Genomic DNA, 14,011 nt, shown 5'->3' with positions numbered 1-14,011 from the left:
ATTTTTTCCGGGTTACTGAAGTATTACCGATTTTTTTTGCCAAATTTTCATATCCCAAACTATCTTTCCAAAAAATTTAAAACCCAACTAATCATTTCCCAACAACATGTCGCATATAAATATTTCCGAAAAGAACGTTATCCAAAAAAATATTTTGACATTTCCTTACATTGACAACATTTATTTTACCAAATTTTAATCACTCGAAATGATTAGTTGCCAAAGAATACAAAAACCATAACAAAACATGACAAATGTATGTTTTAAAAATTTTTTTTTGCCAATTTTTATTTTACCAACTTTTAATTACTCGAAATACTCATTACCAAAGAAAATAAAAACAAAAACAAAACGTGACAAACTATTGTATTTTGTCAATTACTTAGGGTTATTGCGCTAGTTTCCAGCCATTTTTAATTTGCTACTTCCGAAATATAATTTTTATGTAGATAGATATATTGTTTAGACATTAAGGGGTAAGAGTATAGCAAAGGGGGGGCGCTCTTGGGACTTCGAAAATTTCAGTGTAATTTTTTATTGCCAACATAACACCAGCAATTTTTTATTATTTTGTCGTGTAAGAAATATCAAATGAAGTGTATTTTGTTATGTAACATTTTTCTCTAGGATCAATAATTATGAAGATAGGTGAGGTTGTAACTAACAATAGTAGGTACAATAACATGTCCGTTCTGGCGTTGTCGCTGTCCGCTCTGTTTGATCGCGGTCAACCTAACACACTCCTCCTCGCTTCGCTCGTCGTCGCACCTATCTTGCCTCTGCTTCTTAAATTTACTGTTTACGCATTTTTTATAACACAAAGTTTTGGATAGACATTATTTGTCAAGTAGTGGTTTTGCAATACAGTTATTTGAACAAACATTTTTTGAGTAAAAATATCTTTGGACAAAATAATTGTGTCCAGTCATTTATTTGACAAAAATAAATTAGAGCAAACATTTATAGTCCAAGTAAAACATTTGGGAAAAAAAACAGTTGGTCTTATAAAAGTTGCTAAGTAACAGTTAGGGAAATGATCATTTGTCGGATTGTAAGTTCGTCAAATGTTTATATGGGAAAGATTGAGTTGACAAACGTGCAGTTGGTATAGTTTGGTGGGGAAACGAAATTTGGTCAAAAAAAATTCGGTAAAATGAAGGGATCCCAATTTTTCCACTTTAAATTTATTGTAAGCTTAATATTTAAAATGTTGAAAATTTTTGAGCGGTTGAAACGCTCATAGTTTTTGGCGCGAATTCGACAGAGCGTGATGACGTCACATGTTGGACGGTCCAACTGACATTTTCTATTATAGTATAAACTATCTCAGATGATTTTTTCGGGCTCGTGCCCTAATCTGTTAAACAATAGTACGTTATTGTCGAGGCTCGGAAGTAGCTACTTGCTGGCTTCAGAAACCGGTCTCAATGCTCAAACGTTTGCGGTTACCGGTTAAAGAACAGTTCTTTTGAGATAACGGTTTACACCAATTCGTTCCCATTTTGTTCTTGAGTTCTTATTTCGTTCGAAATAAACCGGTTAAATTGAGAATTACGCAGCAAGTTAAAACGAGTTTTATTATTTGTAACCGGCAGTCCGGCAGAATATCAATGCTTTCCTCGAGAAAGCGAAGCGTATTGCTGAGTAGAAATCCTTTTGCTGTGACGAACACAGCGTGCGACACCGAATGTTGTTTTTTTTTGTTCAATATTTCTTAGTTATCTTTTAATCATTGTATGTTTATTAGTATTTTTCTGTTTGTTAACAAATAGTTTTTTTAAATTCTTTGGGGGCGCAGATTTCAAAAAATTATGACTATTATGAAATCGTTTTAGTTTGCCGACCGCGATTAAGTACCTACTATACCAAAATACATAATGAGAATTAGTGCTTTTACATGTGTTTATACATACTAATCATACTACAAAAGTAACTAAGAATAACAACTTATAAATAAAATGAAAAATAAAAAAACAAAACTACTCTTAATTAAAAAACATCTAAATAAGGCCCCCGCGGCATTGTGCCAAAGATGCTGGCAGCATTCCCTCGCTGAATGGCAATACTTATGCGCTGCGAGAGAAAGCCGCCAGCTCTCTATCACACTACATATAAGTATATAGTTATAATAAAATAACTTTTTGATAACAGTTTAAATAATTATATTAATTATACAAAGAAATATTATTAATAATTTTTATTATTTATTGAAAACCAACAAATTTAGTATTCAGTTTCAGTGACTGACTCATCAACGCAGAGGCGAAACCACAAAAGCTAGAAAGTTGAAATTTGCACAACAGGTTACATTTATATTGTGTACAAGAAATAAGAAGGGATTTTAAGAAATTCAACCCTTAATTGGGTTAAAAGGGGATGAAAGTTTGTATGGAGTTCAATTTTTATTTTAAGCTAGGAATTTGAAGCTGAGGGAAAAGATATATTATATTATTAAAATACAAGAAGAATAATTTCAGCGTTTTCGAAAAATAAATTCATCCCCTAAGGTGGTGAAAAAGGGGTTGAAAGTTTGTATGGAGATCAAAAAAAATTTCAAGTGCGGGACTTGAATCTTTGTATATGGTATGGGCATATTATTAGAATATAGAAAAAGTAATTTCAGCGTTTTTTTTTTAATTCATCCCGTAAGAGGGTTAAAAAGGGGTTGAGAGTTTGAATCCATTACAAATGCTTTGAAACTTCTTGGAAAGGCATAATAGCCGATTAAAAAAAAAAAGGGGAATTCGGCATTTTTGGAAATTCCATCCCTAAGGGGGTTAAAAAGGGGATGAAAGTTTGTCTTGGAGTTCAAATTTTATTTTAAGCTAGGAACTTGAAACTGCAAACTAATTTCAGTGTTTTTAAAAATTCATCTCCCAAGGTGGTGAAAAAGGGGTTTAAAGTTTGTATGGAAATCAAATATTTTTGTGGGTGCGGGACTTAAATCTTTGTACAATGCCATACCTACTCAGCCGGCAAGCCCTTCTTTCCCGGCGCGTGCAGTAATGTACTATTTTAAACGGGCTTGTTCCTGTTACTTATGTCGGGGTACTTATATCCTCCACGATGGTTTCAACAAGTTCTAATGCGAAATATACATGCAATCAAAATAGGCACTTTTCAGCGCCTGCCCTGACTGTCGTCTCTATAAATATAGAGGGCTTCTCGGATGACAAGCACAAATTCTGTCCGAAACACACAGTGCCACATTTTATGCATTCAAGAAACCCACCGTGACACAGGCCATCAACGGCCGCATATACCCGGACTGATACTCACAACTGAAATTCCGCAAGCAAAACACGGCAGCGCGATCTTTACAAGACCGGACATCCGGATTACTTCTTCTTCTTGTGTCCTGAGGGAAACTATGGAGCTTATAACCCTAGACATTGGTCAATGTACGATTACTTCAGTATATAAGCCGCCCCACAGACTTTCCAGCCTTGGGACGTATCCCCACTAGGCGACAAACGGCCGACAATTATCATGGGTGACTTTAACAGTCACAGTACTACGTGGGGCTACCGAGACTCAAACCCAGATGGTGAAAATGTGGAGGCATGGGCAGAAGCGAACGGGCTGATACTCCTGCATAACCCCAAACTACCTGCCTCCTTCAACAGCGGGCACTGGAAGCGGGGCTACAACCCTGATTTAATTTTCACGAGTGAAGGGATAAGTTCACAGTGCATTAAAACAGTCTGTAAACCGATCCCGAGAACGCAACACAGACCCTTAATGTGCCGAATCCAAGCGGTTGTGCAACCCGTTATAGTCCCGTTCCGCCTTCGCTTTAACTTCCTAAAGGCTGACTGGAATGAGTTCTCTAGCTGCTTGGATAAGAACCTGGATGGTCTGCCACCAGTAGCGTCGGAATACGACAATTTTATCAAGATCGTCAGGAACGTATCATGCCGGTTTATACCAAGAGGATGTCGAACCCGTCACATTCCAGGACTCAATCCGACCTCCGTTGAACTCCTCAAGACATACGAATCCCTGTACTGCAGCGACCCGTTCTCGGAGGACACTGTACTGGCTGGGGAGCATCTGATGCGGGAAAAAGCTACGGACCGAAGGGCAAGATGGTGTGAAGCAATGACCAACACAGACATGACTCATAACAGAAAGAAAGCGTGGTCTAACTTGCGAAAGCTTACAGGTGAACCACCGCCACCAACGAACCCAGGCCAAGTCACAGCTAATCAAGTAGCAACCCAACTCTTGCTCAACGGCAAATCTACTGATCGGATGCTAAAACTGACTCCAAGAGCCGCAGAACAACAGAATTGCACCGATCTTAGTAAGTCTTTTACTCTCCACGAGCTCGAGACCGCAATCAAAACCTTGAAAAATGGGAAAGCTGCAGGCGTCGACGACCTGACTGTAGAACAAATTAAACACATTGGGCCGAAAGCCACGAACTGGCTCCTGGACTTATATAACAACTGCCTGTCGACGGTCAAAATACCAAAGGCATGGCGCAAGTCCAAAGTCATCGCTCTTCTCAAGCCTGGAAAGGATCCGTCAGATGCAAAAAGTTACCGTCCCATTTCCCTGTTGTGTCACACCTATAAGTTGTTCGAACGCCTGCTCCTAAATCGCTTTGCTCCCGTCATTGACCCGCTCCTGATTCCACATCAGGCAGGCTTCCGGCCGGGAAAGTCCTGTACCAGCCAAACCCTGAAACTCACACAGTACATAGAAGATGGTTTCGAGCTCGGTTTGGTGACGGGCGTAGTCTTTGTGGACCTAACGGCTGCCTATGATACGGTGAACATACAGCGACTGCTTTCGAAGGTTGGCGGCATGACTGAGGACGTGGGCTTCATAAACATTCTTCGCGAACTGCTCCACAATCGTCGATTCCAAGTTCACCTGCAATCGGAAAAAAGTCGCTGGCGTCCACAAAAAAAACGGTTTTCCTCAGGGAAGTGTGCTGGCCCCGATCCTGTTCTATTTAATATACACAAACGATCAGCCAGACACGCCCGGAACTCGGCGGTTCGCGTACGCGGATGATCTGGCAATAGCGGTTCAAAGCAACAACTTCGAGGATACTGAATTAACTCTGTCAACGGCCTTGGACGGTCAATCGAGGTACTACAAAGCCAACTGCCTAAAACAAAACCCTACAAAAACACAGTCGTGCCCATTTCACCTGCGAAATCAGGACGCAAATCGACCGCTCAACATAATCTGGGACGGCGTTAACATTGAGCATTGCCCGAACCCGAGGTACCTGGGAATTTCCCTCGATAGAACTTTGTCTTTTAAGAGTCACTGCCTAAAAACACGCCAAAAGGTCACAACACGAAATAACCTGCTGAGGAGACTTACTTTAACGCACTGGGGTGCCTCTGCACACACACTCCGCACAACCGGCCTAGAACTCTGCTATTCGGCGGGTGAATACGCATGCCCGGTGTGGCACCGCTCCCCCCATGCAAGACAAATTTCTTCAGCACTCAACGACACCTGCCGCATGATCACCGGTTGTCTGAAACCCACGCCGCTCAGTAAGCTCTACCCCTTGGCGGGTATAGCGCCCCCGGAGACCCGCAGGGAGGTGGCCTGCGCTGTCGAAAAACTCAAGCAAGAGCAAGACCCAAGACACCCTCTCCACGGCCACAAGCTACCACCGTCGCATCTAAAGAGCCGAAAGAGCTTTATGCGGTGCACTACCGCTATCAGTGTCCCGCCACCCGAGAACCGGCTGGCACACTGGCAAAGTACTCGCGCCCCTCCCGATGACTACGTCCATCCCGCCGAAACGCTCCCGGCCGGATACAAACAACCATGGCTGATCTGGAAAGCCTTAAATAGACTGCGTTCCCAAGTTGGCCGCAGCAGAGAATTTGGTAAGGTGGGGCGGTCTAAACGGTGCAGATACCCTATGCATATGTGGCACGGCTTCCCAAACGATGAGACACATGCTGTCCTGCCCAGCGAACCCGCACACATGTTCCGAGCAAGTTCTGCGGGATGCAACAGACAGGGCGTTAAGCGTCGCTACCTTCTGGTCCCGCTTAATATGAAATGAATACGAAACCATCGACACGATAAGAAGAAGAAGATGTCGGGGTTATTAACAGTAAGCAGTGTAACCACTAAATAAAGTAAACAATATCTTTTGTTTAACAGATTAGGGCCCGAGCCCGAATAAATCACCTGAGATAATTCATACTATAATGACATGTGAACTAATTTGTCGAACGCGTGACGTCACGTGATGCTTTTCGCGGGCAAATTTTTGTACTTTTTAACCGACTTCAAGATTTCAAAAGGAGGGGGTTCTCAATTCGGTTGTGTTTTTTTATATTTTTTTATGTTTGTTACTCCATAACTCCGTCATATCCGGCCCGATTTTGAAAATTCTTTATTTGATTGATACAGATTGGTACCGTTTTTGTCAATCGAGGGAACTCCTTAAATGTTACATATAGTGATTTTAGTATTTTCATCATCATATCAAGCATTTACATTAAAAAAAGTGACATTTGATGAAGTGGAACTGCTAATGATGATCAGAACAGAACTCTTCAATGACGCATAGTTCATGTTTGGCGATTTGTCCTCTTCGTTATGTTTGTTAAGCAAGTTAAGTTTTAAAGACACATTTTCTTCAAGCTCGAGTTCTGATGATGGAACCAAATCCATAAGGAACCGAGGGAACTCCTCAAATGTGAAAGGTAAACATATAGTGATTTTTGTATTTTCATCAACAAATCCAGCATTTACATAAAAAAGTGACATTTGATGAAGTGGAACTTTTTTGAACTGCGATCCTCACAGAACCGAACTGCTATCAGAAATGTGGGTTAGGTTAGGTTAGAACTGTGACCCTTACAGAAACGAAATGCTATCAGAATATTGGGTTAGGTTAGGTTAGAATTAGTTATTATTTATTATTTTAAGCAATTAAATAATAATTTAATATCGGAAATGCATTTGTAACATGATACAACGGTAACAAATATTAGAATAAAAAATGTTTCGTTCAAATATAAACTTCATGCATTAAGGCTAATTATTGAACCCTCTCACACAATTTCATGAGAATCGGTTGAGAAATGCGATCTGTACCTAGAGGAGAACATCTGGACATACCTACGAAATAATTTTTGTCCGAGCTGAAACGGAGACTGCGCTCCGCTTACTCAATAAAAATACCTACTCAGTAAACAGTCTGTCAAGGTTTACTTATTCAAACACTTTCATGTACCTACTATTTATATACATATTTATTTAATCATCATAGATTTATGAAAAGTAACAGTGATCTTTCTTTGGGTACAATAATCTTCCCTACTAATAAGTACTTAAATTAAACAAATAAATAAAATACTATATCTAATTGTGATCTTGACTGTGAATTGAGGTCAATGTTGTGCCTTGCATAGTTTTCATTAGGTACAATTTACAATTCATGATTACATTACAATGTGATTAAAATACTGCAGATGAATTAGAGCCGTAATTTTAAAACGATCAGTTTGGGCATGTTTGGCCTAGTTGATGAAAGCCCTAGCTGTCTATTCAGCTGATGGTCCTGATGGGTCAGATGTATGATGCCTACTTACGATCGTGTTCAAACTGATCAACCATCGGGGCCAAGTTGAATCGGCTTGTCGGAGCTTAAGATTCTTCGTGTAGCTAGGGAAGAAGTGGCATGAAAGGGCCATTTGCATTATTTTGGTAGCTTTTATTATTTTAAGCGAAATTTACCGTCACTACAAACCTTTGACTCATACAAAAAACGATCTGAAACTACCGCAATAACGCAAGTGCATGTTTCAAAACCTAGATGCCACTTTAACTTAAAAAGACATACAAAGAATATTACAGTTGTCTAGTTCCGATTGTATGCATGCAATTTATTTATTGATTTCAATCAAGTTGCCTTAGACCTTAATGGCAAGGTTGAATCCTTTCCACATATGGCATATCGCACTGTACCTAAACTAGTTTTCTTCTTTTATAAATACTGAATCCTTCAATAAATGTCTTAGATCAGGTTTGAAACCACATAGGACACTACGTATTAAATGAAAGATGGGGTTAATATTGATGAAGTTAATTTTACTCGCGGTGTGTGCTGTAAGTGTCAGCGGGAGGCGCTTGCCGACTGGCCGAAACGATACCACGGAAACTGGTGATCATCAAAATAACCCGTTATGTAAGTGAAAACAACAATATTACACATATTAATAAATAAATAAATCAATCCGTTTATTTAAAGACAACATGGGTCCAAAACATAACAATATTTACAATGTAAAAAACATAATTAAAAATAAATTAATTAAAAACAAAACAGCAATTTAAAAAATATTTGGATGATACTGATATTTACAAAACATTAAATTATAAACTATAAAATTTTGTGTAAAAATAATATGTAAGTTGCTAAAAAAATAAAATTCATTGTAAAATCATTAACTTACAAAATTAAAATATAAGTAAGTTAAAAATAATAAAAAAAGAGCAATTTCAAAATATATAATCAAACCAATACATTAAAAATAAGTCAGTAATAAAATCTAGATTAAAATCTAGGGGCACGGCAGTGCCCCCGCCAAGACGACCAAAGCGAAGCGCAAGGGCGCTACCTTTTCTCGTAGCGCTTCGTCGTTTTTTTGAACCAAGTTATGAGCTTGAGTTTGGATTATACCAGATAAACAAAATTTTCGAGATATGATGTCATTAGGGGACTTATTAAGCATAATTTTTTTTAGTTACATAGCTCTTATACTTTAGATTTAATTCATATCTAAAAAAACCGATATCGTCATACTTACTGATGATCATCAAAACCTTTAGGGTACTTCCTGAAATCCTAAGAAGTTGAAATTTGGTATGTAAGGTAGTCTTAGTACACAAACAACAGAAAAATTCAAAAACTTGAAATTTTTAGCCCCTGTTAATAACCGCTAAAATGGATTTAGTTGAAATTTGGTATGTAGATAGTTTTTGTTATGGGGAAGGATATAGAATAGTTTTCAACCCCAAAATTACCCCGTAAGGGGGTGGAAAAGAGCGTTAGCGGGAAAAGGGGGTTGAACTTTGTATGGGGAATCAGTAAAAAGCAGATCGTGTACAAGATACCTCCAGATACGTATTTCAGAATCTTTTATAGTAAATTACCCCTTTAAATTAGGGGATGGAAGATTGTCATAAGCAACTTACAAAAATAAGTGAAATCCCACCAAAAAAATTTTCATGTAAAATGTTGCCAAGCCGAAACCATAAGGCTCTCACGGTAAAAAAGTTATCAGATCTCTTGTAGAGCCAAGCTTCTAACTCTACAAGCCCTAACTTCACAAACTCTACACCTTAGTCAAATTATGTGGTTTGGCCGTTTCGTTACTACAAGAAATATTGTATAATAACAAATAATGAACAGTGAATAAATTTTTCACCTTACGTCCATGTGACAGTAGCGAAACGACCAAGCCAGGTAATTTGACTAAGGTGTAGAGTTTGTGAAGTTAGTATGTAGAGTTAGAAGCTTGGCTCTACAAGAGTATCAGATCTTTTTGACCGTGAGAGCCCTATGGTTTCGTCTTAGCAACATTTTACATGAAATTGGTTTTGGTGGGATATACATTTTCTTTAAATCTAATAATTATTCATTCCTTACACACAATTGCGAGTTGGACTCGCCCACGGAGGGTTCCGTACTTTTTAGTATTTGTTGTTATAGCGGCAACTGAAATACATCATCCGTGAAAATTTCAACTGTCTAGCTATCACGGTTCATGAGATACGATGAGAGAAAAAAATGTATCTAGTAAATATAATATAATAACCGTCACTAAACTTTTTCGTATTCGATTTCGTAGCGTTGTATTTGTTTGGGGTAACTTTTAATTTTATGTAATTTAGCCCTAGGTAGGTAACTCATTTTCAAATATTGATGCTCTCCTAACCGATTTCGCCCACAGCGACTGTGTGCTCTGGAGTAGGCAATTTTTAATTCGCGTTATTAGCGTATAGCTGGTCCGCTCTCTGGTGCGCCCTTAGGTGGCTCACGTACCCAAATATAGAATCAACGTCACCCGTTTTTAAGCCAAATTAACAGTTGATGCTACTTAATATGATATCCCGTAATCCACTTTTTCAGATTTTTTTGTTATCTAATATTTGACGCACTCCGAGGACGCACAGAAAGTATTAAGGATGACTCACGTTAGACCGGGCCGTGTCCGGGCCGGAGCTTCCGGCGCTTTGTTTTCTACGGAAAGCACCACGTGATCACCTGTTATGTCATAGAAAAGTAAGCGCCGGAAGCTCCGGCCCGGACACGGCCCGGTCTAACGTAAGTCATCCTTTAACCTCTCGAGTCCCCATTGTCAATGTCAAACACCTTTAAGTCCAAGGGGTTTTGTCTTGTCAGTATTTTGTATGAAATTGTCTGTGTGATATTGCGTTCGTGAGACTTGTAAGGTAACTTTCTGCCGACGCGAGATGATTTCTGCTGACGTCCAGGGACTCCAAGGATTAATTATACCAAAATACAAAGTATGTTCTATTTTGTTAGCGGAGTGTCACTACAGTGACCCGGCGGTGAGCAAGTGCATCGAGCGCGTGGCGACTGCGGCGCGCACGCGCAGCGTGCTGGCTCGCGGCGCGCCCGCGCTGGGCGTGCAGCCGCTCGAGCCGCTGCGCGTGCCCAGCATCCGCCTGCGCCAGCACAACGTGCCCGCGCGCAGCTTCAAGTACGACGCCTGGCTCGCCGACGTCACGCTTCACGGACTCACCGACTACTCCTTCAACCGATTAGAGTAAGTGCCCTGAAAACCCTAATCTACTTAACTACATGTATGTTATCGTGTTTCTTCAATACAATTAGGAAAAAGAGATTTAAGTATCTCTAACACTGCCAATATAGTTAACTACCACCCTCAATCTACTCGTAATTCCTATTTCCTATCAGTACCTACAGGTGTCAAACATCCTGTTGACCCCGAGGATGTTTACCTTGTTAGAAGTTAGAATAGGTACCTAATATCTCAAGTAGGAACCTACATACGTTTTTGACAGAAATGTAAGCTAAAGCAAAAATTATCACATATATAGTTAATTTATTTAGAATAGTAGGCAATAATAAATCGTCATATGATATTAATTGTTTTGAATTGCGAATCCGAACTGCCTTTGCGAAATTTGATATAGATATTATTCTTTGCTGTAATTTTGCACCCTAGCTATTAAGTAGTAGTAGATAGTAGTGGTGATTTAGCAAACGCAGAATCCGGTATGTCGTCATCGTTTACAGTAAGCCCAAAATATTAAGTAAGAGGGTCGATGTTGACACGCCGGAGCCGGAGCCCGCAGTGCAGTTATGCTTCTCTTTCGCAGTGTTTACCCGGAAGAACTGAAGGTCAACACGAACATCAGCTTGCCGCTTCTGGCCATGTTCAGCGAGTATGTGATACTCGGGGAATTCCAAATGCTTCCCGTTGAATCTACTGGGAAGATGTCTGTCAATTTCAGTGAGTATTCCGAATCAAGCGAATTATATAGTTTGTAATCTCTGTAAAATATTCATAAGACCTGTGACTTTCCTAATACCTCTGCCAGTACTTATTCTGTAGGTAAGTATTAAGGATGACTCACGTTAGACCGGGCCGGGTCCGGGCCGGAGGGTACGGTTTAGGTTTTCTAATAAAAACATCACGTGATCACCAGTCATCCGTCATAGAAAAGTAAGCGCCGGAAGCTCCGGCCCGGACCCGGCCCGGTTTAACGTGAATCATCATCATTTATACGATAAGCGCGATGTTAGGTCAGCGCTAATCCAGTAAAGTACATATTTTACAAAGCCAGCTATATTCGCGGCATCGGAGTGAGTTAACCATAAAGATTTGTGGTGATTTGTTGATTTGATTCAGGAAATAAATGAATCTTTTTAAACATGCCCGCTAATATTGTACATAAATGATAAACTATTAAGATAAAAGTTGGTATGGAGATGGTTTAAATGAGTCCCGGGAAAGGTTAGTTTTCATCACGGAAATTAAGATTCTACTATATTAAGTAAGTATTTAATATTTTTTTAAATAATAATTTTTCCTCCTGTTGATGAGCAGCTCAGTGCACGGCGTCGATCGAGGCGGTGGGCGCGCGTGCGCACAAGCGGCTGGTGGTGCGCGACGCCGCCGTGCGCCTGCGCTGCGCGGGCCCGCTGCAAGCCGACCTCATGGACACGCACTCCTCCACCGGCGAGATGGGTAACAAAGACTTCACTGTACCTACACTGTGTGTAATATAAATAGTTACTAAAGTAATCGTATCTACACAACCCACAGAATGTCTGCATTTCAAATATATAATTAACCACGAATCAATTATTTCGTTACATCCAAAGAGGGTATAATAAGATAGAGCGGTACTGTCATAGTAAATTTTGTAACCACTGTAAATTCACTGCCATCTATCGACATACTTTAAAACTAAAAATGAAGATTTATAAAAATACGTTAAAATGTATTTAAATATGGATAAATGATTTTTTTATTTGCAATAATTATTTTTATGATTTTGACCCATGTTATTTTACTGATATGCGTTAAAATTATAAATAACAAACGAAACCGTCAACGCCCTCTATACGAGAGTAGGCCAAAGCTAGTGGCGCCATCTGATCAAGAATCAAATTTTCGTGATTTTCGACGCACGTTTTTTCCTTAGACTGTATCCATCTAGAGTTATCTTTGGATACATCGGAGATAGTAAAAATCAAATGTATCTTTTTTTCTAGATTTAATAAGTTAGTGCAATAATGACAATTTCTATCAGAAATGAAACAAAAGTTCTGCATAAGTACCTATTCTAAATATGTTTACCATCTATGTCGAATCAAGCACTAAATATAAATGTATGTACCTTACCTATATACATTAATTCCATTTTGTATACGATACTTATATAAGATAAGTAGATAGATGATAGTCATGGTTCTACATAAATAAGTAATGCACACTAAATGTTACAGCTAATTTCCATGAAACAAGAAAATACGAGTATCGATTATAATTTATACCTACCTACCCACGAGTGCAATCAAAATTAATAATTTGTCACGCTATGCATCCATTATGCAACCTCAACCTACAACTCAAAACAGTTTAATACCAAGTACTAATTTAGTGGAGATTTACATTGATGCGCACGTATCACGTTGTTGTTTTCAGAAATGATAACGGAGCACATAGCGCGCATGCACGCCGGCGATATCGCGAGCGAGGTGCAGCCCGCGCTGGAGACTGCGCTGGCCATGGTGCTGGAGGACGTGGCCAACAAGTTCCTCAAGCACCTCCCTGCCGACTCCGTCTTCCCCAACTAGCGCTATTCATTTACACTTGTACTGCCTCATTGACACCGTGCTACAGCTTTCAGCATTTTGTTTAAATAATTGTTAGGTGTGAGCTCTGTGGCCGTTCGCAATCTATTACGCCGGACAGGATAGCCACCTACTAAGTGAACCGGAACGATACGCGCCATGGCGGGCTGTACTTACATGTAGGTATTGCGTAGGTACCTACCTGCCTATGTGTGATGTGTGTAGGTATAATGAAAAAATATTTTGCTTCACAAAACAAATAACAAACAAACAATTTTAAAGCTGGATAAAGTCAAAGTTGCAAATTTATTTATGTAGGCCGAATAATATACATTACAATAAACAATTTTTAAGAAAAAAAACCGACTTCAATGGGGAATGCCGTTGAAAGGTTACTTATTGTTGATGGTGCACTTAGATTCCAGACAATGAAATAAAAAAGACAGCATCTTTTGCCTAATTATGTAGAAAAGGAGGTACCCTGTAAGGGTCGCATTTCTAAGCTAACCTAACCCAAGTTCTGATAGCATTTCATTTCTGTAAGGGTCACAGTTCTAACCTAACCTAACCCACTTTTCTGATAGCAGTTCGGTTCTGTGAGGATCGCAGTTCAAAGCCACCCACCCACCTAATCCAGTTTTCTAGTAGCATTTCCGGGTC

At 39.5% G+C, this 14,011-nt stretch overlaps 1 protein-coding gene across 2 annotated transcripts; it reads left to right on the top strand.

Moving 5' to 3' along the window:
- The first annotated feature begins 8,003 nt into the window (after positions 1-8,003).
- LOC134754915 (uncharacterized) lies at positions 8,004-13,442 on the top strand. Of its 2 annotated transcripts, none has more exons than XM_063691389.1 (5): positions 8,004-8,182; positions 10,529-10,790; positions 11,368-11,501; positions 12,099-12,239; positions 13,203-13,442. In XM_063691389.1, the coding sequence occupies exons 1-5, from the start codon at positions 8,059-8,061 to the stop codon at positions 13,352-13,354; spliced, it is 813 nt and encodes a 270-aa protein (XP_063547459.1). In that variant the 5' UTR covers positions 8,004-8,058; the 3' UTR covers positions 13,355-13,442. The 2 variants fall into 2 exon arrangements, with proteins under 2 accessions (XP_063547459.1, XP_063547460.1); XM_063691390.1 differs by having other exon boundaries at positions 8,005-8,182; positions 10,547-10,790; positions 13,203-13,441.
- The last annotated feature ends 569 nt before the right edge of the window (positions 13,443-14,011 follow it).

The sequence above is a fragment of the Cydia strobilella genome, chromosome Z (assembly GCF_947568885.1).
Source record: "Cydia strobilella chromosome Z, ilCydStro3.1, whole genome shotgun sequence".
Lineage (NCBI taxonomy): Eukaryota > Metazoa > Arthropoda > Insecta > Lepidoptera > Tortricidae > Cydia > Cydia strobilella.
The sequence above is the reverse complement of the archived record's forward strand: the minus strand, read 5'-3'. Positions and strand labels throughout refer to the sequence as shown.

Bases quoted from the DNA above. Each gene is read 5' to 3' on its own strand.
- LOC134754915 (XM_063691389.1), top strand. From the start codon at position 8,059: ATGGGGTTAATATTGATGAAGTTAATTTTACTCGCGGTGTGTGCTGTA. The intron at 8,183-10,528 runs GTAAGTGAAAAC...CAAAATACAAAG, and splicing joins TCATCAAAATAACCCGTTAT to TATGTTCTATTTTGTTAGCG. The intron at 12,240-13,202 runs GTAACAAAGACT...TGTTGTTTTCAG, and splicing joins CTCCTCCACCGGCGAGATGG to AAATGATAACGGAGCACATA.